The following is a 25,261-nucleotide window of genomic DNA, read 5'->3' as shown; positions in this document are numbered from 1 at the left end:
ACACCAACGATGTGTAACACTTTCAAAAAATTGTACTAACAATACAACCCATTAAAGCATTTACCTAGCACTTTAAATTGCAAATATTTTAATTACTTTCCACTAAAAATTATTCACTGGATTTGTGTACATGTCAGTGCTGGAATTTCAAAGCAGCTTTTTAAACTTGTGGGAGCTCTCTTGCAGTTCTCATGCATGGGGTTTTTAATACAAACACCAGTTACTTACAATTGTGGCTTCAATACTTCACAGCACTTGTATGTACTTTGACCATTACTTTATAAAACCAGAAAAGGGTAGTGTTATTTTTAAATCATGCTCAGGTCAGTTTTAAAAGTCTACTCATCTTAATTTCTGATAGTTGGGTTTCCCTTACATACATTGACTCCAGCGAACACTACTTTTAACAGATACCTGAAGAAATACATCCAAAGAGTATCTTGAACTACGCTTTAAATCAGTTTTGATACGCAATTGGGGTACTAATTCAAAAACCTGAGTCTGACTAGGGTGAAAATAGTTATTCAAGAGACAGTATATGTTGACTTGTATAGAAAGGTACATGAACACATTAAAACATGATTTGTATCTCCACGGTATCAATTAAGCGATAAAGCCATGCTAAGTCGCTAGTCAGAGCGATGGCAGCAACGATGCTGAAAGCTTTTGGAAGAAGCTGGTGGCTGTACAGACAGGCTCCCTAGCAACAGTGCAGAGCTCTCCCACGCTCTGCCAACCTGCCTGAAAATCTGAGGCTGACAAGCGCTTTTGAGGACCATCTGTAGCCGCGGTAGCTGAGGGTGCCTATTTTAGTACAAATATTATATTCATTTAACGTAGGGGAAAAGGGGACAACTCTCAAATTGCTACGGACATTTGTCTCCACGAGCCATGGACAGATTGCAGGTACTAACCTACAAATGAGTATCTCACGCATGCTTGTCGTGGCCCAGAGACCGTTTAAAGGAAGGGCCAAGTACCGAGTCATCACAAACAGAGTTTCAGATACTTACACAACAGGAAAGACCTTTGGGAAGACAACACTGGCTTCTGCTAAATACTCATACAGAATCCGCTGGTCAAACTCATCAGTAGTGTACTTCACTAATGTTGCCTGTCATAACGTAAAGGATTAAATTAGTACGCTTCTAATTTAATTTAGAGTAGTTATAGGCTTTTGTTGTTGTAGTTTAAGGTTTTAGAATTTCCAAATAGCAGAAAGCAGCATTACAAAAGATTAATTTATGTCCTCGTTGGACATGGAATCAAGTTATTTTATGTGTATGCGGGAAACAATAAAAACAGTTGGTAATAGCTTCTATTTTGGCAAAAAAATTAGTTTTTCACAAAAGTGGGCAACTGACTCTTTCTGAATTATATCAGGAATGGTAACTGTATTAGTACATCTGAAGAAAGCATTATCATACTGTACCTATATTACTAGTTAATAATTATTAAACTGAATTATGCTGAATTCCAACAATTTTCACTTCTTATATTTTTAGTATAATATATTCATATCCCTTTGTTATATAAAATTAGTTTGTAATAAAGATCTGTCAGGAAAAGGGGACAATTGTTGGACATGTTCTACAAAACAATACAGAATAATGAAAATTCAGTATTTGCTCTCCAAGAGCATTTAAATACATTTCTAAAAGTGATTCCTAGAAAGTTTGAAGAACGGCAACAAAAGAATAGACTTGCACATCACAAGTGATTCCGATCCATATGAATTTAGAAACACTGCAAGGAACACATGTGATTCTTTGGAAGAGAAAAGAAGATCAGAAAACAACAGACAACACAGAAAGAAAGCTTACAAGAACTGTAAGCAGCAGGGCTTGGATTTTTGGGTCAGTCAGAACTTCTTCATCTAGGAGGACATTTGACTCAGAAACAGAAACTTTTCGAAGATGTGGGTGTTGCTGCGGTGATATTCTCTGGGTTTCTGCCAGATAAAAAAGAGCAACTCATCCAAAGCAAAATAAACCCAAATCAAAATAGAATTAGCTCTTGCACAACAGTCATATGCAAACTTCAGAGTTCACCAGCCTTTTCATAAAGTATAAAAGCAACAACTATGCTGTAATACTGGCAGCGCTGGACCATTACATGGATGTATTATCAAATGGTAAACAAGAACCCCAATTTCCTGTTCAGTGAAATACAGGCCCAGGGGTGGTAAGTACCGTGTTCAGGGTCAGGCAGCAGACTGACATCAGATACACCAGAAGAACCCTGGTCTTGCATTGCAATTGGGGATGGGGGCACAGGAAGCAGATGTGGGAGAAGATGAAGAGAGGCATTCTAGGCATTAGGTCACGTTCCATCTCCTGCAGAAATTTGCAGCTAGGGCTTATTAACTTATAAAAAGCCAAATTTTATTTATTTCGTTGCACTCCTGTATGCTGTACTTTATAGCTGCCCCTTATTCTGCATCTGCAAACTGAGCAACTCAAATTCAAACCTCAGTTGCCAGTGATATGGAAGACTCTACTCTCCAGAAGCCACTGTTAAGAAAGATATTTCTCCCTTACCGTGTAGTAACCTAGGCAAATAAACATTGAATTTAGAAAGAATCCTTTGTATATACATACAAAGCATTTATGATTAGTATTAGTCTTAAAATGTTAGTCCTGTTTCTCACCCATTTCATAATCATTTTCGGCTACTCTCCTCATTTTGGGAGGCGTTGTGATTCCAGATTCCATGTCTTGCCTTTTAGGAGCCTTTGTGTCCGATATCAAATGGTCAAAACTTTTCCTTGTACCTAAAAACAATTTATCAGGCAATTAAAAACATTAAACCTAAATCCATATTCTAACTATTTCTGATTTTCTGGCCAAGCTACTCTCCTATCTACAATGTATTGATAGGAATCTGGGGACATTTTCACCATTTTCAGGGATGGTAAGAGAAAATACGATCACACCATGCCGCTCTCCATCACAGTTTCCAAAATGCTTCACAATACATATGAGTAAAGCATGCAATTTATTCCAATATGTAAGCTGTGGGCATGCTATGGTTTCCTGGTCAACACATCACATCGAATCAACATGCCAAAATGTGACTACTGAAAAGGAAGCAGTCATAGGGTTGTAATGAAAGAAGTGCCCCTCTCCTTCCATACGTATCGTACAATGTAAAAGGGTAACACAAGTTACACAAAGCAACTCAGCTCGTTTCTCTGATATTAAGACTTTGCTTGTAAACATGATGCACTGAGAAGCCATGAATAAAAATTGGATTGCTTCCAAAACATCTAAAATGTTTTGGGGCCATCTCTTCTAGCACAAGACAGAACATTCAATACAGTAGCTAAGCTAAAGTATTCAGCTGCTTGGTTTTGTTGAAAGAGGGCTGGTGGCAGAAAATTGGTACTATGACTCTTTAGTATCTGGATTATCTTTTTTTTCTTCCTTTTTTTTCTTTTTCTCTTTTTTCTCCACTTCAACACACACACACGTCACTCTTACTTCCCTCTTCGTGCTCAAAAGAACTGAGTTAGTCCTCTTTAAGTGTACACTGTTCTCTAATTTGTATTTTGTAGAACCTGCACAGAGTCCTCTGAATCAGGAATAAGCACTTAAAGTCAGAATAAACACAAGCATAATTTTTCTCCAGTAACAATTCCTGAGGTATTCTGTAGACAAATGAGTAAATCAGTTATTTTAATAACCTAGAAGCTTTTTAGTGTTCGCTTGCGAAGGCTGCCCCATATCCAAACTCATGGATTTTCGTGTTCGAGGGCTTATCTGTCCCACTGTCGGGTAACTGGCAGCCAGATGTCTGTCCGACCCCTTTGGTGATGACCACGGTTGATTCTCCTTTAGTGTCCTGAAAGTGCAGAGAAATTAAATTAAGCAAATCTTTAAAACTGAGCACACTTAGGCATACATTTTTCAACTAGCCAAACTACCCTTTATCAAACCCATCCTTCCTAACAGGTTAATCTTCCAAAGATACATATTAAGAAATAGTAATTACTTTGCTTGCAAAAATGTCTGAGCTAGTGATAACTAACAATCTGATAGGAATGTAATGATCAAGAGATAAAAAATTAAGCAATGAAAAGAACACAAGCCAATTGGCCTATGAGGCAAGATGAAAGATATGCAATCATCAGCTACTCCATACTGGATACTAAAGAGAGAGATACTGAGTAAAGTGCTCCATATTGAGAAAAATCACTCTCCATGTCACTTCGAGGTTGATTTCTTAGCTCATCTGCAGGGCTACTTATAGACAGGCTATAAGGTGTGAGGATTTTCCAATGACACGGACCAAGTGATTACTTAGTACATGCCTTGAAGCTCTTAAAATAAACAAAACTTCCTTCTAACATATACAGGAAAAATGAGGTGAAATTAGGTTTTGTAGAAAGAAGTTAGCAAAGAGTTTAAGAACCTCCAAAACAGTTAAACTCTGAAATAGCTTTACAGATCTCCAAATTAAATCTATGGGAATTCGATACCCAAGTTTCTCTGTGACTCTTGATACCACAGCGTATGTGGCTTATTGGTCTAGAACCAATAACAGAACATGAACTTAGCTTTATGAACGTGGGTTTCAGTTTTCAATATACCACAGGTTACCTTTAGATAACTTTCTAAAGTAAACAGACATTGAAATTTGGATAACTTATCTAAAAGTTAAAGTTAGACAACCAACCTATAGCTAGTGTCACTGTGATGTATGGGATATGTATCCATGGGAACATTTTCCATTGAAACGTCTGTCAACAAGAGAGACTTCCTATGCTTTAGGCTGCAGCGACTTCGAACTTCCTCAGATACTGTCAGCAAAGCTAAAAATTCAAAGAAAGCTAACATAAGTTTTCCACAGTAGCGTTACACTGAAAAATGTAATAATTTTTTTACTTAGTATAAAGATGAGCATTGAGCTGTAATTATACCTTACTGAAATGTACAGATTAAAAGTAGGCCATTTAAAAAGAATTATATTCCCCATCCAGTTACAATTACATGATTTAAACATCTGCCTTCACATGGTCACAATTTCTGTTTCTAGACCACTAGAAACTGAAATGTTCTAAGGCATGCACTTAAGCCAAGAAATCTTCAGCCTAGCCGAGGTATTTTCAAAGTTGCACAGTAGGTCCTGTGCTGGCAAGCCTTCAGGCACAAAAAGCTTTCACCGATGTACCCCAGCCTAGCCCAGACTCTTGTCCATCTCCGGGTCCAAGTTTCCTTTATGTTGGTATAATTTTATCAACCTAAATCCGTAAGAGTTCCCACAATAATCCACTCTTTTTTCAGTTAGCACAAATTTAAAAGAAGGTTGGTTTGTTTAATTTTACCTGCTAGGTAAGCCACGCTCTGGGTGTTCACCTCAAACTTGTCACAGTTCCTATGTTTGTTAACCAGAGCTAGTAGTGTATGTAAAATCCTTACTGTTCTTGCTACAGTGGTAGGAGAAGGATGCCTGTACCCTAAGAAATGAGGTTAAGAAACCAAATATTGTATATAATTTTTAATGCATATTTGTATTTTGAAAACATTTATAAATATGTTTTTCAGCATGTTCTCAGGAAACTTCATGTAAATGGTAAGGAAGCACAATGCTAGCAGAAACTGCACACTCAAGACTTATGTTTTCTGTCCCTCCCCTCAAAATCACATAATTTCAAATGTCTGTACATATATTATCTCTATTATCTCACAAATCAGTCTTCTAAAAGAAACAGTGAGCCTGAGCACAGGCAAACATACAGAGAAAGACAGCATTCCTGGAGGAAGTTGTAGAGAAGTGCAACAAATGGAGCCACACATCCTGTGATAGTTAAGAATTTCTATCCTTAGCACTGAAGATATTTATAGGACACATATATGGGAAACCTGGCAAAGTCTTTTAGTCAAAGAACATTTAATTCTGTATCTATTCTGTAATCCAAGTTACTTAAAATCCACCACCCATTTTCCCCCTTTATCCTAGGACTTGCTTTTATTTCTGAACTAAGAGTGTTCATCTAAAATGAAGAGCAATATGTATTCTTACCTTTCAGGAGGTGTCCCACTAGTGCGAAGTTAAAGTTGGAGTTGAAATTTAGTCCAACAAAATGATCCATCTGCTTGCAGTGCCATTCGAGTGGCCTCCTGATCTCCATAAACACCTCTTCTGGGCTCTGACCCAGAAAAAATAAAATACAGGAGTACCTCATCGAAAGTTACTCATCATGTCTCCTTTTTTTTTTTTTGAAAAATGATACAACAGCAACTTTAAGAGGTCAGCTTACCTTATCGTTGAATACTCGAAGGCTATCCAAGGTATGCAGATTCTGCTCAAGTAGTGCCGTACCTGCTGAGTACAAGTTTACTTCATCTAACTGCAGTACTGCCATGGCTACCCAAAAGAGAGCCTTGTGCATAGGAGAGTCCTAGAAGGAAAAAAGGATCCATGATTTCACTTGCAAGTCAGTTCCTGTAAATGAAAGACAAACTGGACAGACACACGGGTTGGCATCTGCATTACTGTCCTCCTTGTAGCAGGTTCTGTCCTCAACCACATCCATTCCAATAAAACAGACGTTCGTATGAACCTGTAGTCTTAATGCACTTAGCAGGTGAATAGTAGAAAGTAAATTAATTTCAAGTCTTTTTCCCCTCCCCCGCAAACCATTCCTTCTCTCTCATATTCCTTCCCTTGCTGAGGAAAATGTCAGATGCATACTGCCCTACGCCACACTGAACAGAAATGTGTCTTCGTTATCAATTTGAGAGCACACATTGAAAATGGGTTGGAATTCTGCACATATAACTGGCTAGGCAATTTCTTCTCCAAATCAAAAAAGCCTGCAGGAAATTGGCACCAGGTCTCTTAAGCAGCAGATTTTTCTAGGAACAAGTTTTATTTACTAACAGTAAACACACGAGGCTCTTCACTTAATGGCATACGCATTGGTATGCTGATCAAATAATGAACTTGAAAGTAATGTACAGGTGGCTAACTTAATACCAAATTGGGTAAGACAAACAGTTATCACAAGCCGCGATCTGAAAAGCATATATTAGCAACCGAACATGTGAAAGCCAAGACTGAAAATCTTTTGGAAAGAATTCAGTCAGGCTGTGACGGCCTTTGCCTGGATCGCTACGGCCCAGTTTGATGAAGCAGAACAGTGCATTCTAAAGCATTTCTACAGCCTTTGCACAGGTCCCACATGCAAACAGCTGACGTATTTCCCATATGTAGTACTTTCCAGCATGATTCATAGCAGTGAAGTGTGAACTTCAGATACCATCACGCAGATACCATCACATTTTTGAGCTTCTACCCATAATTATAATGCTCATTTACAAAATATATTCTGTTTACTCTAAAAATCCAGTTATTTACCTTATTAAGAAGAGGCTGCAGCTTGGTGAGTGCTATTACTGTAGCTTCTATTAGAACCTGGCTATTGTAATTATCAGGGCCTTTTAAACAGCTCTCAAGTCCCTTTTTGTAGGAAAAAAAAGAGTAATTAAAAATGCAACCATAATTAGATTTTGCTTTATAAAAAGCAGTTCAAAGCTCTAAATAATTGTTGCTCTCAATTAGTTTACAAAGCTCGAGCTCATTTTAAACGAGTTCTCAAAGATGTTTACAAATGGAGATTGACACAGAAGTGATAACACATATTGCTGAAAGCGAATGCACGATGTGTATTAAAAAGTAAGGGTGCAGGACGAGGTGCAAGAATTAGAGAATTGTTATTGTACAGCTCAGATGCTGTTCAATTAAAGTTTAAGTCCATAAAACTCTAATTAAACTCTTAAAGGAAACATTTAGCACACTGTTTACTTGCTATGGAATGCAATCTTCTTTAGAAAATACGGGATGTCATTAACAAGCTAGGTAGTCTGTTTCAAAGGTTTCTGATATGAATGTCCTGCTCTTTACTGTATTTACTTATAACACATTAGATTACTAACTTCCTTGAAAAAAAAGGAAGCTGTGAATCATGTGCATGCAGCTAAATGCGTTAACAGGAAATTTCTCATTTATTTAAATATTGACTTCTGGATCAATCTCAGAATCTCAAATTTTAAACTCAATATTGAAAAATATTGTTACTCTAGAAATCGTAGCACTGATGAAATTTATTGCCACCAAATAGATTTAAGGTATATGGGTCTATTACCTTGCTAAGAATCCTGATTATTTGTTTTATTTGTCCGTGAGAGACACGTTTACTTATACAGCCAAAGACAACAAGGGCTCTTGGCTGCAGGGATGGGTTATATTGGAATGCAAACCTGTGAAGAAACAGAGTACACTACGTTAAACAAATATACAACAAATACGCTGCATAATGAAAAGTTGAGTATTCTAAGAGTACTATACAGGCGGGCAGGGGTTACGTTTTGAGATCTATGACATACTTTTGAGCTAGTTCAGTCCACTGGTCCAGCCACTTGCACGTTGGAATATCCCTCATACAAGCCTAAAAAGAATTATATTGTTTGAATACATGTAACATTAAGAAAAAGTCCTTTTAAAATTCAGAATGTACAGTTAGTTCTCAGAAGTCAGCTACTTAACTATTTATTACCACATCACGGGAGGGACATCTCACTGCGCTGCTTGCCGGTAGAAAGCGTAAGCAGTGCCGTTTTCCCTTACAGATAATTACTTTTGGTTTGAACCACATACCTCCATGATCTCCAGCAAAGCTTCAGTAACAGTTTCCAACGACGTCAGTGCGAAAGTCTCCCTTTCGTAGGAGCCAGGTGAAAACGACCTATCTCGATAGCTGGATCGGAACGCTATGACTGCGGCTGATTTCACTTTGCTGATTCCAAACAGCAAATAAAATTTGGGCAGAGAGAACTCAGTCAAGCTCAGCCTTAAAACTTGCTTGGTCTCCTCTGTTGAAAAATTTGTACATATAAAATTTAAACCGCTGAAATCCAATCCATATTTTCAACACTCTTAGGCTCACCCTCCCATGAACACAAAAGTAGCTAATCATCCTATATGTCACTTTGCACATTCCAACACTTTTTCTTTGCTACTTCTCCCAGAGTGTGTCACAAGAACTGCGGTCTGTTGCATAGACTGCTGAAACCAGTCAGCAGGAAGATGCATTCTAAAAACAGGTAGAAAAAAACTTGTTTGAAGATGTGGTTCTGTGAGACTTCTCCTCAACTTGGTTCAGAAAATGGAAATCTGGAGAGTTCCTGCTTCGACATACCAACAGTACTCTCAGTTAAACTGCAATCAAATTCTGGTTTTGGCTCTGGCACTAAAATGAAGAAAGCCATTTAAATCAGAAGAAAATGACGGCCCTGCTACTAGCACTGAATATTTTTTACAATTCTGAACTTTCATTTCAGCGTACTTCAAATTCATTATTTAAACAGGAAGGCTTGTCTTTCTGTGCGTCAAAGCAAAGCTTTTCTTTATACATATGTATATGTGTGTGTATTCACTCACACTGCTAATATATAGATATAAAATGAGCTTTCAGATACTTAAAAAAGAGACAATGTTACATATACTGTTGATTTTTTTTTTCTGCACAAAATCTAGCCCGGTTTTACACTGTACTTCTGTGGTAAGAAACGACAGCTACATATCTGCTAATACCAATTATTTTAGGACTGCTAAAATACAGCAGTATGCAAAATACCTGTTTAAACAGTATAGTTTCACAATTCCCTTATGTAATTGATATTTTTGTTACTATGTTATGCAATCATTCAAAAGATGCACATCCACCAGTTTTAGCACAGACGTATTTTCTCCTTTCTCCGCATTACAGGAACTTCTGGTACTTTCTTCTCTTTTTCTAAACCCCATTATACAAAAGATTTACATTATGCACCTGCTCTAAACCAGACAGTCATTTTGTAATTCCATACTCATTTATTGTAGATCATATCCTCATTCTGACTTCTATGCAAGCTGAATTACAATACGGTGTTTTCAAACTCTCAGAATAGTTTAAAGAGAGAAAGACCACTCAAATATTTCTTAAATCAGTTAAGGAGCAATCAGCTTAATTGAAAATCTGCAACGAACTTACCACTAAAGTGAAGCTGTGAACAAGTGCAAAGAGAATGAATGATGTTGATGACAAGACCATGAGTGGAAGCTCTAAGAGAGAGGGGACCAGTGGCCACCAATAAAGTCACTACATGAAAGAGGTAGGGGAGATGTGCTGCCACATCCAGAGAGTTGTTGAAGGAAAGCATCAGCATGTAACGTGCTAGAATAGCAATATCATCCCACATCAGGTGCTGTTCCAATGTAGGAGTGGGAGACAGACACGTCTTGTCAATTATTTTACACATCCTTCCAATCACCTGAAAAAGACAGCAACCATTTTGTTTTACTCAAACTAAGAGCAGAGCTCAAAAATTCAGTAAAACATGGTACAATTTAACACTGGAATTACTGTGTTGCTTGGAACCTATTTTATCATGGTTTCTTGCATTATTGCCTGTACGAAGTTATCAGAAAGCATCTCAGAGTCACATTATTATATAAGATGAAATTACTATATAAAAGGAAATTAAGGCAAAGAGGGAACTCACTTTGCTCGAAACCAACTTTACATTTCCAGAAGCAAGCGCTACAGCTGTGTCTGCCATAACCTCGGCTTTTATGGATCCCAAGCCCCCTGTGGCACTTGTTTTGATGAAACTGTCCAGCACTACATCAAGGAGATCTGTTATCTGTTAGAGAAAAAAAATTAATCTTTATCAGTCAGACTAACTTTGTTTTTCCACATAAACCACCTTTTCAATAACTTATCATTCATTTCTTTTAGGTGAAGATGCATAATCATCAATTGAAGCACCAGTTTTAGTGATTTGTTATCCTTTTGGAAAAAAAAGTCTAATGTAAATATTAGAAGTATAAAGATTAATTCTGTCAGGTTTTACTCCAGATCAAAGGGCTTCAGAACCGTGGAAAGACCATAATTTAGTTTGTATTATTTTTAATTCATTTTCCATTTTAAAGTATAACTATTTATAAAATTCTGAAACTAGTAAGAAGAAACTGGATTTGAAGTGGGGGGAAACATTTCCAAGAAATAAGCAAGCTCTTGTGTGTCAAAGATTTTGCTTTGAGCACTAGCCACGCATGAATACAGCTACAAGTAACACAAGTTTCTTCTCATGTACAAAAAAAGACAGACATTTAATATATGCATGTAAGAATCAGATCTGTCCAAGCGCACAGACAACTCTAACTGTAACATGCAGGCTAAGGATAACGCTATTTCAGTAGTGGCTCAAATTCGGCTCTCATCATATTATGAAAATTGCTTGAAATCCTGGGTCAACTAAGTCAATGAAAATTTCCACCGACTGCTGCGGAATATTTAATCTTTCAATTTAGTGTTCTCCACATTTACCTGTAAACAGACTTTCATACTGCATATAACAGTCATATTGCTCTCAGTGTGATTTAAGCTTTCAAAATACATTGGTTTTGTTTTGTTTTTTTTAAGCCAATTGGACCAAGCAAGAAAACAAACTCATGCATCCGTTTGACAGTTCTCCCACATTCTCCAGCAGTAGCTTTGTGAGGCTGGGCTGCATCAGTTTGGATGACAGTTAAAAAAAAAAAAAAATAGTATAACAATGAGGAAGTTGATAAAAAGCTTGTGAGCAAGGCTGGTCACAGCAAGTAAAGCTGGTCTCGTTTGTCTAGACACCTCCTTCATGAGTGGCATATATGACGTCAGCTTTTTTTTTTTTTTTTAAATTTACTTTGCAGGGAGGATGAGGACAGAATTTTAAAAGTGTTAAGCTAATGATCAACAGGACGATTTCTATTCTATTAATTGTAATCAAACTGTGTCTGTTTCAAAAGTGCAAACAGACAAAAAGAAGAGTTCTTTCAACATTACGTGCCTAATACACCTCTGAATGCTGCTGGTACTTTGTTCTTTCCATTCAGTACCTGAACATTCAGGGGGTTTGATGAAATAATTACTACTAATAACAAAGAAGACCTTTAGTTTTCAATTCTCAGTGGGGGCTGGTAGCACATTCCTAGAAGCCAGAGTTCATTAATGATTTTATCAAGTATTTCATAGAAAGGAAATTTCAGAAGAACTTGCACACTACTCTCCATACAGCTAATATACTTCAGTCATGTCAAGATCCACTTTATTCTTCTGCATTAACATTTAAGAGGTTAAAAACTCTATAATCTGCTTATAAACAAATTGCAATAAATTATGCAGAATTTGTACCTGTCCAAGACTTCCCCATATCTTAGCTTGAATGGAAGGATACATCTGTTTTTCATTTATCGTCATTGTTATAAGCTTATCAAGAATAGCAGTGACTCGCTGGCGCTTAGCATCATCATTGTGTTTACAGAATCGGACCAGATTGGACAGCCAGGGAGTCATATACTCCAGACAAAGATGTTTCAGTTCAATACCTGAAATAAAAGTTCACCTTGTAACACAGAATCAGCACTGGTGTCTATTTGTAAGTAAATAATTATTTGTGAGCACTTTTCCTTTCAGTTTTATTGTCTAAAATAATTAGTATCAGAGCTGAGCAAATAATCCTGGGCAAACAGTCGAGCTTCAAAAAGAAACATACTCTAATAATGACATCCAAGAGACATCTGTGGGAATCTGGCAAGGAGATGTTGACATTTTAATATCTTATTAAGAGATGTGACAAAGATGTGTACATTCAGTATTAGGCAGGACTACTTAAGATAATTTCTTTTTAATCTTGAGAATGTATTCTCAACAGCTTCCAACAGTAAAGTCAGAGCTGTATTATGCCTGCAAAAAAGGGATGACGAGTAGTGCAACAGAACCAGATTTACAATTGAGAGATATAATCAATCTGAAAAGATTAATTCTGATATGACTAAACCATCCTGTAACTCTTCTATGTATGCATATTCTAGAGTTCAAACCTTCACTATCACGGACCTCAAATTTTGATTTTTGTTCCACAATATTCTCTACTGAATTACTAACAGCCTGATAGGGATCTATCCACAGTACTGACTGTATGAACTATCAACAGTGAAATGAAACAAATTATTTGTATTGTGATCTCTCTGAACGAACGTAATCCTCTAATCAAATGTTAAAACAAGTTTTACTAGACATTAATTTCAAAGTTTAAAAGGCAGTTGCCTTTTAAAAAAAAAAATAAAAAAAATTCTACTTCATGAGAAAGGAAAGGGCACATTCAAATGTGAAAAGTAATGGGTTTGCTCCAAAAGATGCCATTCCAGTTTGTGAAACTGCCTGGCTTCAGAGTGTTACACAACTTGATTATTAAGAAACAGATGTAAACGGATAATCTTGAAAACAGCTAAAACAGCTCTAAGAAGCATTTGCAATTTAAACTTATTCTGACTTAGTAACATGAGGAAGCTTAATTGACTAAGCTTGACAGGTACCAACTTAAATCTTTTCAAATGCATGGTTAGCATTAAGGAATACTAGTGTTACTTACTAGATTTGCTAAATCCAGAAATACACTCTTCCAAGAACTCTAAGGTAAGGTGTGGTTCATTAGCTGCAAGAGTCTTACTAATAGATACAATAAATAGCGTGTTGTTGGCAGGAATACACAGACCTGAAGTTTCCAGTAACTGGCCCTCAATCTTTAAATTAAAGGTACAGGTTAAGGCACATAGGAGATTATAGGCAGCAGACCTGTAACAAAGCAAGCAACATGACTTGTAATAGTTTTCTTGCACATTTTAAAATACATGCATTACACCAAGGCATCATAGTAGTAGCACTGACATTTTAAAAATCAAATCAATACTGCTATAGAAGAGATTACATTTAAATCCTGAACTTGTTTCCTGCACCAGATAAGATTCAGAGACAACAACATGTGCCTTGGAGAAATGAAAGAAATTACTCCTCCACTTGCTTTAAACCATTTTGGATGAGGTTAAAGAGTATGCTTGCAGGACTTTGTACTGGACTTCTCAGAAAGGCCTTCAGTTCCAGTGCACCTGAGCTGCTGGGAGAAGGACTGCCGGAGCTGCTGCCAAGCCAGTAACCGTTCTGAGGTAGTCCTTTCTCACAAGACCCAAGTGCCTGCTCCAAGAGGAACAGCTCCCACAGTGTTAAACAAGGATTTCAACACCACGACAATCAAATGTACCTAATAAACATATACTGCAAAGCCTAAGTGTTTCTCCTTAAAAAGAGAAATTAAGCTTCTTATATATCTTCAGTTACTCTGACAGTATGTATGCCTTTCTTCACCTGTAGAAACCCCTATCTTTCTTTATATTAAAAAGTACATTTTCATTGAGCTGTGGTGGAAGAAAAATTGTTTTGTTCAAGAGCGATTTGCTAACACTAAGAAAACCTTGGAAAGAATTTACATTTTTGACCAAAGTTGATATTAATTTAAAAGATCTGTACCGCAAACTGGGGTCTGAGCTTCCCAGGTTGAGCAGCGCAATGTTCAGTAGTGTTCCAGGGACATCCTTAGGACGAATTTTAGTGTGCTGTGGGATGGAGTCTGGTTGTGACAGCTCCCACCGTGTCCGTATATGAATGATGGACCTGACGATGGCTTCACACTCCTGATGCATGAAAGTGAGTGGTGTGCCTTGGTTGGCAATGGTTAAGGTAAACTGGTTCTCATCAACAAGACATATCTCCTCAATTTCAGAGGCATAGTATATATCATTTAAAAACACTGTTTGTCCCAGGACTCTTGTTCGTTCTGCTGACGTCACCTGCACAGCTGTCGACCCAACCTTAGAAAGAGAACACAGAAATGGTTCAGCACCTATTCTTAACAATACAAAGACAGAAAAGTCTAACTCTTCTAATTTTATAAAGATAAATGTAGGAAATTTCATACTTCCTAAAGAGGCGCACTAATAAGTTGTGATTTCTGCTCAAGACAGGAGAGGAGAATTAACAGACAGTAAAATCATATTCAAAGCCTTATAAAAATGCAACAATTCACTAGGAACCGCATTAAAAGGACTTACTTTAATAGAAACTTTGGTGTCTTTATGAGCCAGTTTGAGAGCATTGTGAAATACTTTCAAGTCCTCCTCCAAAGCCAAGGTAGCTGCTGGGAGTTTCTGCTGGTCGTGTTCAATGTGCTCTGCCAGCTTCCCTGGAGAGTCTATGAAAATAAGCCTTTTGCTTCCTTTCAAACCTGTCAAGAGCCTTTCATGGTATTTGGTGTATTCTCTGACCCAAGAGTTACAGTTATAAATAAAAACTGCTGAGACATTTTCATAAGCAAAGCCTGGAAAAACTACAAACCATTTAGAAAGAAAGTCTGTTTTAAAGCGATTACTAGGGCCAGCGTGCGTGAGGTCCACTACAATTTCATATGGCTTTGCATAGTATGGCTTCAGAGTTAGTAGCACATGGTATATCAACAAATCTCCGTTGATCTGACCAGTCTTGAATCTGCAAGAAAACACAAGAGATGTTGTTGGGTTTGCATTTTAGATCCACGTTACAAACATCTGAGTGGCATACTACACATACTGCTACTACTACTACTACTACACTGAATCAGACTGATCTTTCACGCAGTTTTAAAAATACCATCGCTCCGAAGCAATGACACTGGACTGGCAGCTACAGCCTGAAGGCATCTGTTACTACTCTGCCATGGCTCGCACTCCAAGTTTAGTGCCCAGTACGATGAAGCTTGACTTGGGATTTAACTCAACGTCATTTTGAAGTGCCACGCAACCTACCACAGCCACGGGACCTCCAGACAGAGAGGAAAAATAAAATCCATGCTGGAGAGCAACAGTGCATCAACTGGATCAAATCTGGATTACATGAAAAGAACTCAGAGTTTCTTTAAAAGTAAAGTGTAAGTTCTTCTACCTTTTTAACCTCCTTAGAGATTCAAATTATATCTATTTTTATATGTGGAAAAATATTTTTATTTCAGAGGTCTTAATTAAGACTAATTAAGCATCCACATATCAACTTTTTCAAAGGGTCTCAAACTCATTTAATTTGCTATATACTGCAGCATACTCTAACACCTGGAGTGTTTTTAAGAATGGTCTGTCCTCTGAGTGGTACAGAGGACTTGTCTACAAAATAACTCTTTCCAGAAAACCATTCAGATAATATTAATATATTAAGAACCTCTTGTTCTCGATTAATGTTTCTCTGAATTTTAGAGGACTGGACAGCGATCTGCCACAACCAAGTCTCCAGAGTTAGCACAGCAGACAAAATTCTGCTAGGAAGAATTTATTAACAATCCAAGTCAGCAGTTGGTGGTGAACTTTTAAATACCTGTCATTGTTTCAAGCTAGCATTAACTCAACTCCTTCAAGGCAAACCAACAGGCTACGGAAAGAGCCCACAAATACTGTAAGCACATCTGTAGTTGTAGTGTACTGGGACACTGCTCTTGCTAACATGCGAGGTAAACCACTGGAGCGTAGGACAGCCGAGGAGATAAATTTCTTAAACACAGAATATTTGTCTGCCAAAGATACTTTTTTCCCCCCCCGTGTTACTTCCTGTTGTTCTGAGAGCTAATTTGGGCAAGTTGGTGTTTTCCCCCCCTAACGTGTCATGGTATAGTTGTTACGAGAAGGAAGCGTGTCATCACTGTGGTTTTAGTTCTCCACTTAGAGTAAACGACTTATGACTTCAGTTACAGATTTGCTTAAAAAACATCAGCATTGTCTAAATCTACTTGCTTCACCTTAATGGTTGTTTGCATCCTAAGAGCAAATATATGCACAAAGAAATTTTACTGTTAAAAGACTACATATCTGAAACACCAAATTTCTTTTGACTACATCTTGGCAAGGTAAGTAAACTTTTTCCTTCTCCTAATTTAAGTTCCACTTTAAAGTTTCTTAGATTTTGTAGAAAATTATATGCAAAAGTATTTTTAAAGAGGTTCAAGTAACTCAAAAATAGTAGTAATCTGTAAAACTATTATTCTCCAACTGAGCTAAGGAACCAGATACAACTATTTTTAGGAATGTTGAAGGTCATTCAAAAATCAGACTCCAAAGAATTGACGGTGACAGTCGCTACTTAGCTCTGTTGTTCCTATGCATTGCAGACCTTACTGCGTACTGATAGAAGACCCTATCACTACCCAGGCACAAAGGGTCAAACTAAAAAGAAAAAACACATCTTTTTAATGATCAGTTCCTTTGCTCTCATGATTTTAAGTGAAGCCTTTAAAAATAAACAAACTGATGTTAAGAAAAGCACATCTGGTCTAGAAGGATACAACTAACACTGGACTTAATGTACGCTTGGAGGGAGTAGGCAGAGAGTTGCAAATCTCAGACAGTAATGTTAAATGTTGGAGTATATCTGTACTGGCAAACACATCCCAGTTCTGCACATCATGCAGCAAATTCATGTGAATTTTTTTTTTTTTTTTTTAACAAAACAACAAGAAGCTTTGCTGGTTTTGCTTTTTTCCCTTCTTAAAGTATGCTACAGGACATCCTCCAGGCAACGGTTATCATATAAAGATAAAAACTCTACCTGAGCTGTAGCTGATTAAGATGGTCTCTAGTTCAAATTTAACAATAAGGATTCATGTCAGAACGGAGTAGATTTTTTTGTTATGGGTGAACTGCAAAGTAAACGATACATGTATCTTTTGCTGCTCCTTTGTCAGGTAGGAGAGATGGCTGTAGTTTGTTCCCTGGTTACATACCAGGCATATCACTTTTCATTTTCCTGGAGGACTTCAGCAACACAAAGGATTTTGCAAGATAGGCCAGTTCACCCCTCTGATTTTTGGGAGTGAATATATTAAGTTCTTTGGTAGGCGTGCTAACTTTTAACTATGATAAAAGTGAACATTGCATAGAATATTTCAAAATTGCCTACTCTTACAAACATGCAGACGTGCTTTGTTACCTCTCAAGTAATAGCTTCAAGAACAAATGTATTTATAAAAATAGCACTGTTACTTTTGGTCATTCTCTATAGTATTATAAGTTGAACCGAATGTAATCTGTAACATTCAAAGGAAAGCTTTTGACCTTAAGACATATCTTGTTAGTAGAGACAGGTGAGAGAGGCTGGATGGGATAACAAGCCTTAAGGTCTGAACAAGTCTCACCCATGCAAACTGGATGAAGCGGCAGCAATGAGGTGGTTCGCTGTTCGCCTGATTTACCACTTTATTTTGTGGTTCTTACCCTAGTATCAGACCGACCAAAGAACAGTTTCCTGCCTCCAGACAAACTCAATAGGTACAAATTTGAATACTACACAACTGTGAAACAGAACATACTAATGCTAGTACCATTTGCATAATTATCTCAAGCGTTTTAAAGAAAATGTCACAATCTGTAGCACGTTTGTGACAAAAATTTGTAAGAAGTACATTTGTGATAAATAGCCTTTTAAACAATAAAGCAGAAAAATCAGTGAACAAAAATTTCCCTAGGCATTTATGAAATACTCCAGACAGCTGTGCTAAGAAACATAAACAATTAAAATAAGTTACTGCTGTCGCTTCCAGGAACATTTTGGATGAAAGTTTTTCACCTGACCGTCTTCACAAGCATGGTTACCGTTCCCACATTCAGGGGAATACAGTAAAGTAAGGAGGAATAATTGATAAACTTTACATGTGTTTCTCCTTTCACTGTGCAAAAGCAGAAGTGACGAAGTTGTAATATGGCCAGCTTTAAAGAGAAGCAGCCTGCCTCTACAACACTGAATACTTCGTAGGAGACATCTTCCTTTCTCTTTGCTCCATGTTCTTTTTTAATCTTCATACATTTGCTATACACCTCAAACTGTCAGAAGTTCGAGACAACCTATTCTTTCAGAATTCCAACTCTTCCTCCTACATCCACTAAAAATGAGGTCAAGTTACATCTTCTTCATCAAAAAGGCTGCTGCCTACTAGTCCCTGAGAAGTCTGATTCAAACCTCTAAGAACAAACATTTGCCAAACTAATACCATGATTTGTACTTTTGCAGGTGCCTAGATAGGAAGATGAAGACAAAGACACATAGCAAACCACGCTTCGCCTTCCCTGTCGTGATAATCTTTTCTTTGTGTTGGCAAACAAGTGCAAACCATACCGATTATCCTAGGGTTATAAATGAAACCTGGAATCCTATGAGTCAAAACCTAAGCGGCAGCCAGAACCTAACAGAAGCCAATACAAATTCTCCTCCGAGCATCAATTTCAGCAGCAAAACAACAACTTTTGAAACACAGACAACTACCCTGCAATTCTCATCTTCAACAATGGCCCAAAATTCAACATCTTCCCCTGCCAGAAGTGCTGTTTCGGCCACAGAAGGACCTAGGAATACCAGCAAACCCAAGGGTACAATGACAAAAGAAACATGTGAAGACAGTAAGTCTCTTATACTGATTTGCTTCATTATAATAGCAGTACTTGTGCTTATCTGCACCTTCTTATTTCTGTCGACAGTCGTAATAGCAAACAAAATGTCATATCTCAAAAAAACTAAGCAAGCAAAACGTAGGCCCAGGAGCAATGGTGACATTCTGGCGACTAACAGTTTATGGCCAACTGCAGCAGGAACATGGCAGAGGATGCCTAAGGAGACAACGGGAACTGACGTGATAATGCAGGACTTGATATCAGAGAGAGATGCTGCCCTCCAAAGGAAAACCAAAGATGAAACTACTGAGAAACTCATGAAAGAAACAGATAATGAACAGCAAAACAAAGAACCAAAGTCAGACAAACCCATTTTAACCAATTTTGTAGTTGAGATTTAATTCTTACTCAGGTAAAAACTCATCTTTTGCCTTTTTTACATCATTAATATAAGGCAAAAACTTAGCTTTCAAGTAACAAAATGATTTTAACACAGGAAAGCTACATTCAGATCTTAGGGGTTTTGCTTTTATGATAGTGGGAATGCTGTAGCAACTTGTAGATCTAGGAGGAAATAAGGTTGTGTTAGCTTTCTATAAATAGTGTCAATACCAGACTTACTCCTTTGACCAGAAATTATGATGATAGGATAAAACAAAAGGACAGAAGTCTGCCCAGTCTCTATGATCATTAGGGAAAAAAATGAAAGGAATGTTACTCTAATAAATATACGATAAGGTGCTACACAGGAATAACCAAATTGCTTTTTCAAGAAAATCATAATTCGGTCACAACTTTGATGCAATTACTGAATTGTCCTTCCCAAAATGCTTTCAGGTTTTTCCATCAAGAACTTCTTAAACCAGCTTAATTGCTTTTGAACTAGATTGAGATTTGAATTATATTTATTGTGTTTTGACTTTTTGTATGAATATATGAAGTTTGTATTATATGTTAGAATATGAGAACTATTTCAATTTGTTATCTCCAATAAACTAGCAACATCAGTTTTTAAATAACTTATGTGATACTGTTTCTCCAAGTCAAAATATTACAAAAATATTACACAAGGCATTTTGGACTATTATATTCCTATAACATTTGCTGAAGGTCAGAAAAGGTCTTCTCTGATGACTAGCTGGGATTTCTTGCATCATGGAAACACACTCCACTTCATCCTAACACAGTCAGTTAGAACACGCCAAACATTTCTTCAAAACCACCACAACTTTTAGTTTCTTTATTTTCAGAGAGACCTGATTTTCTCGTATTTCTGGGGAGATGTCTGTGTCTGGTCTCACTACAGCAGAGCTTTGTGATTTTAAGGAAACATGAGAAGTTTTTCGCAGGCTTCTCAGGTTAAAGTTTTTCTTGGGTTAAAGATGATCCGTTGCACCACGGTTACAAGTGCTAAAACTGCATAGCAACAAAGTTCTAAATATCCTGTGCGTCTGTAATAAACATTTCTGACACAAGAGATGGTTGTACAAGTTTGAAAGAATCAGAATGTAAGACTGAATCCCCAATTCACCTTCCATTACATCACCCATACACTTAGCTGAAAGGTCAGGTAAAGAAGCAACAGAGAAGCAAGACTACAGTATGATGGAAGCAAGATCTCCAAAAAATGCAACTGCCTGTGTCAAAGGTGGTTTGTGTAGTAAGGAAGATAAAAATCGGAAGGAGCTTGCAAGCTTGGCCCAGAACTGGGAGTCATTAGAAAATAAGTTAACTGGATATGGAAATGAAAAAAAAACCCAACCCAACTACAGGGAAAATTCCAATGAATCTGCCATAAACCACATATTCAGATCTTAGAGCTCAAAGGGAAGAGGCACAACACACAAGTAGAACAGGAGGACAGGGGACTAAGTCAGGCATTTCTAAAACATGAGGAGAAGGGCCAGAAGAATAAGGGCAAACTGTGACAGATCGGTGATGACAACCTAGTACTTCGAGGAGACGAACTGAGAACATCGCACACTGGTGACAGAAAGAGAGCTGAAGGGCAGGGTTGGGGGATGCTGCATTGCAGTCACCGTCTCCTTCCCCACAATGACCATGAGAACATGAGGCAACAGCAGAGGCTACGCAAGGACTAAAAAAAGAATCTGAGATAGCAAATGTGGGAACCTAATCTGATGTAAAACCGCTCACAGCTAGGAAGGCAACAGAACTACAACAAGAGAATGAATCTGTAAGAGACCTAGCCAGCCTGCACGCAGGAGCACAGGAAGCTGTTAGTAGGCAGCAGATGAAAGGGGTGAACCAGCAATGCCATGAAAAAAGCAAGCAAAAAAGGAAAGAATCACAGTCACATCAGTGGAAGGAAAAAGAACTATCAATGAGGTGGGAGTGTGGCAAAAGATAGGTGGAAACTAGGAGGGTTGAAGAGATGAGGGGATAAGATGAAGGAATCGGACAAGAAACTACGAGTTATAACGTGAGTACAGCATCAGGATTTGTGTTTGCTGCAGGAAGAGGGAGAGTCTGAAAAAGAGAACTAGTGCAATCAGAAGAGAGGCACAACAGGAAAAGCAGGAGGAGATGAAGAAGCTGCAGAAGGATCTGGCAGTAGCTACTTGGCACTGGCAGAAAACGCTTGCAAAATGCCACGAGGACGTATTTGTGTGGGTTTCTTTTTGCCAGGCAACCTTTCTGGGCAAAAACGCTCAAGACGACAAAAGAAAGAGAGCACAGCCCCTCATTAATGATGGCAGCAGGTACCAAAGTTGTCCAGACAGAAGAGTAACATGGAGAGTAGGGGGCAGGAGAAAGGTGAAATCTGTAGTTATCTGCCTTTTAATGCAACTACATAAATGAAGATGCACAAGCAAGCCAGCATCCTGTGATAATAAAGCTTTCCATGACTCACTGCAATGAACCCAAGGTTGCTTTCCCACTAAGAATCATGACAGCACACCAAACCCACCACTGAAATTAAACCAGTAAGATTCAAATCCAATCCAAACTTGCATAATTTTTGACTCCACAGAAATAACTATACCTATTTCCAACAAAGACAGGCAAACAAGTATTTATGAATTTCTACACAATATGCGCATACCAGACAAAAGCCACACACATTTAAATATTTGAGTTTTATAAAAACAACAGAGCTGAAAAGTTTGTTCGTAAAGGTGACAAACTCTGAGATAAGGCTCTTTGTAATCTCCCCACTGGGGACACTTCCTGCAGCAAGTGTTGGTACACTTCCTCTTCAGCTGCAGAAAGCTGCTGCAATGTGAAATGAGCCATTTTAAGCTGCTTGACTTTCAGCACACAGTCTGTTTTCCCAAGGCTTCCAACAAAAAATAAGACGATGCTTGCTTGACGGAAGATAAATGTGCAGGTAAGAATCAACTTCGAAAGGCTTAATATTCGTATTATTTGGTCTGAAATGGAACTGCACTGTGCACAGCACTGTGTATGTCCTGACTTCGGGGTGTATTCAAAGCTCTTGTTGAATGTCTGGATTAACAAAGTATTGGGGTTTCAAACCCATGTTCTTTGATGTTGTTACTATGAATTATCACGACCTCTACATGCAAGTATTATTTGACTACATTTTGAAAAGAATGGAGCAGAAGAAAATTAAGTTGAATCATTTTTACCTTACCAAGTTTAGATCATAATGTTTTTAAGAAGCATTGATTTACTACTCATAGGTGTTTGCACTGTTGCATATTGCATATTTGTAAACCCACAAAGATTTATGCATACTGATTTCCCAGGAACACCTTCTCATGACTAGCATTATAGTAACATAAATTAGCGCCAATTGCACAGAAGTAACTTCAGATATAAAATGGCTACATCATGGATGTATTTTATGATTTGTTTCATACAGAGACACTCAGAGATCTGAACTTTAAACAGTACGGAGGGGGAATCTGTGTCATGCCAACAACTTAACATTAACACAACCTCCTTCATTACAAAAAGTGTTCCACATGCAGAAATTCATTTATAAAAAGTTTAATATTAGAATGCCATTACAGCATCAGTATTTGGAAACTTTTTAAAAATCATAACGCTCTACCCTTAATTGCTGAAGAGAGGCAAGAACAGGAAGTCAAAGTTTAAGAGAACAGTAAAGAACCTTTTACTTAAGACTCAGCTTATATCCAGCAAAACAAGACAATTTTCTTTACTCGTGACAATCCTGTTTGTCAATACTGCTGCGAGTGTTTCGTATTTTGTCCCAGGTCCACAACCATTTATATGATTGATAAACGTTGTTATTTTGAAACACTCTTAGGACTTCTCTGCTGATGCCTTTTTCCGATAAAGTGAAAAAGGTAATAAAGACATTCTCTTCAACAACATCGCTCAATTACAATGATCAATAACGTTGAAAATCTGCCTGTTTGTAAAGTCAGTGACAAACCTGCTGATTATGCAAAGAAAAACAGACATGAAATTTTAAAGTATTAACATAAAATTGTTGCAGAGTTACACTTTACTGAGACCAGACAAACGCAGTTTTCAAGTTAAGGTGTTCTCTTTCCTTTCTGCTATAGGAGAAGACCTATTTAAAGAGGCTGCAGGAAAATGGCCAGCAAGCAAGTAATACTGTTTCTCTTCTGTGGAGAAATCTGGAAATCACTTTCTACAGCAATACCCCAAGACATTTCCATGAATAAAAGAAATGCATACACCAGTATCAGGAGTCCAAGGGAAGACAAAGCTCCTCTGTATCAACTGCAAGCAACTGGACTCAGTTTGCACAAATCTGGACCAGCACTGACTGTTACGACACCACCTTGGTTCCCCAAAGCACATGCAGAACCTAGCAATGGAAGCTGGATAGCAGCACTGATAATTGGCATCATTTTGATTGGTATGATAATGGCTATTATTATAATTCTTCTGTGGAAATGCTGCAGGAGGCCAGTTTTAGTTGATTCAAACTGGGCAGGTCGTTCTCCATTTTCCGATGGAGACACCCCAGATGTCTTTATGGACTCTGACCAGGCTACCAAACGTTCATCAGTTTTATTTATGTTGCCTTGGAAACTGCAACAAGACACAAGCTTACCACACAACCCCGCTGCATCAGAGAAACCATCCAGCTGCACCACCAGTAATGCAAACAGCCAGCTGCCTCCGCCAGCAGAAGACAGCCCTGCAGCCAGCGTTTCACTTCCCAACAGCGCTGCACCTCCAGCTCCCACCTCAGAGGCAGCAAGCTGTCCTCACCCAGCGGCCTCCCCCGAATCGCCAGATCTGCCACCTCCACCTGACTGGCTCAGGGAACCAACAGAGGATCACAGTTCAGGTCTCGGCAAGTGCCAGGAATTTCCCTCAGGAACAGAGGAACAATTTCCCCCACCGCCCAAGTTACTTATCCAAGAGGTTCACGAACCACTGCCCCACCTGCTGCAGCCAGAACACCCTCTGTAGACTGCCAAAATTGATTTCCAGCATACTTCACATTTTTCTTAAATGAAGTATTCTTCAAACAACTAAAAAAAAGGAGAAGTTGATGCAGGCAAAAACAGTGAGACCACAGCACGGGCATTTCCCCTTTGTTTCTTAACTTCAGCTTTCACAAAACAGAACAAGCTGCTTCTGCCTGAAGCAAATCATTTCAAAACACAACATGGATTGTGCCCACTATTCATCCATAACTAGTGATTCCAGATTATGGAGACTACAGAAAACAGAGTATGCATGCCTTTGTGTGTCAGGATAGACATGTATGTAACGCACACAGAGACTTGGAGCTTTCAAGAAACAGTACAGCTTTAGAGGTACTTTGAGTTTCTAAAAATTATTTGTTCTACTAGGCTGTGTAAGTGAATGCAATGAATTCAAGTTAATTTTAATAAAGCTTTCTAATTCCAAGATGTTTTGGTTACTTACAGCATAACTGAGTATTTGCTTAGATACGAAGCTTCGAATACAAAACAAGGTCTAAATGCCTCGACACGCGTAA

At 38.0% G+C, this 25,261-nt stretch overlaps 3 protein-coding genes across 6 annotated transcripts in view; 2 read left to right on the top strand and 1 right to left on the bottom strand.

The window, feature by feature from the left end:
* NF1 (neurofibromin 1) overlaps positions 1–25,261 on the bottom strand; it is a 208,931-nt gene that overhangs the window by 110,000 nt on the left and 73,670 nt on the right. For 3 of the 4 annotated variants that reach the window (XM_075771462.1, XM_075771458.1, XM_075771460.1), the window contains 18 exons: positions 14,974–15,406; positions 14,393–14,733; positions 13,461–13,663; positions 12,221–12,414; positions 10,548–10,688; positions 10,037–10,316; positions 8,662–8,876; positions 8,391–8,452; positions 8,150–8,264; positions 7,363–7,464; positions 6,263–6,403; positions 6,025–6,151; positions 5,327–5,458; positions 4,678–4,813; positions 3,686–3,843; positions 2,651–2,773; positions 1,824–1,951; positions 1,014–1,114 (listed from right to left, as the gene is read on the bottom strand). In XM_075771462.1, the coding sequence (XP_075627577.1) occupies positions 1,014–1,114; positions 1,824–1,951; positions 2,651–2,773; positions 3,686–3,843; positions 4,678–4,813; positions 5,327–5,458; positions 6,025–6,151; positions 6,263–6,403; positions 7,363–7,464; positions 8,150–8,264; positions 8,391–8,452; positions 8,662–8,876; positions 10,037–10,316; positions 10,548–10,688; positions 12,221–12,414; positions 13,461–13,663; positions 14,393–14,733; positions 14,974–15,406 (3,132 nt within the window). Of the gene's footprint in view, positions 1–1,013; positions 1,115–1,823; positions 1,952–2,650; positions 2,774–3,685; positions 3,844–4,664; positions 4,814–5,326; positions 5,459–6,024; positions 6,152–6,262; positions 6,404–7,362; positions 7,465–8,149; positions 8,265–8,390; positions 8,453–8,661; positions 8,877–10,036; positions 10,317–10,547; positions 10,689–12,220; positions 12,415–13,460; positions 13,664–14,392; positions 14,734–14,973; positions 15,407–25,261 lie in introns of all 4 variants that reach the window. The other variant, XM_075771461.1, reaches the window with a different exon arrangement.
* Positions 16,603–20,339, top strand: EVI2A (ecotropic viral integration site 2A). The gene is made up of 2 exons (XM_010309285.2): positions 16,603–16,787; positions 18,944–20,339. The coding sequence occupies exon 2, from the start codon at positions 18,960–18,962 to the stop codon at positions 19,719–19,721; it is 762 nt and encodes a 253-aa protein (XP_010307587.1). The 5' UTR covers positions 16,603–16,787; positions 18,944–18,959; the 3' UTR covers positions 19,722–20,339.
* Positions 23,875–25,170, top strand: EVI2B (ecotropic viral integration site 2B). The gene has a single exon (XM_010309287.2). The coding sequence runs from the start codon at positions 23,875–23,877 to the stop codon at positions 24,724–24,726; it is 852 nt and encodes a 283-aa protein (XP_010307589.2). The 3' UTR covers positions 24,727–25,170.

The sequence above is a fragment of the Balearica regulorum genome, chromosome 19 (genome assembly GCF_011004875.1).
Source record: "Balearica regulorum gibbericeps isolate bBalReg1 chromosome 19, bBalReg1.pri, whole genome shotgun sequence".
NCBI lineage: Eukaryota > Metazoa > Chordata > Aves > Gruiformes > Gruidae > Balearica > Balearica regulorum.
The sequence above is the reverse complement of the archived record's forward strand: the minus strand, read 5'-3'. Positions and strand labels throughout refer to the sequence as shown.

Coding starts and splice junctions, on each gene's coding strand:
- EVI2A (XM_010309285.2), top strand. CDS start 18,960: ATGAAGACAAAGACACATAGCAAACCACGCTTCGCCTTCCCTGTCGTG.
- EVI2B (XM_010309287.2), top strand. CDS start 23,875: ATGGCCAGCAAGCAAGTAATACTGTTTCTCTTCTGTGGAGAAATCTGG.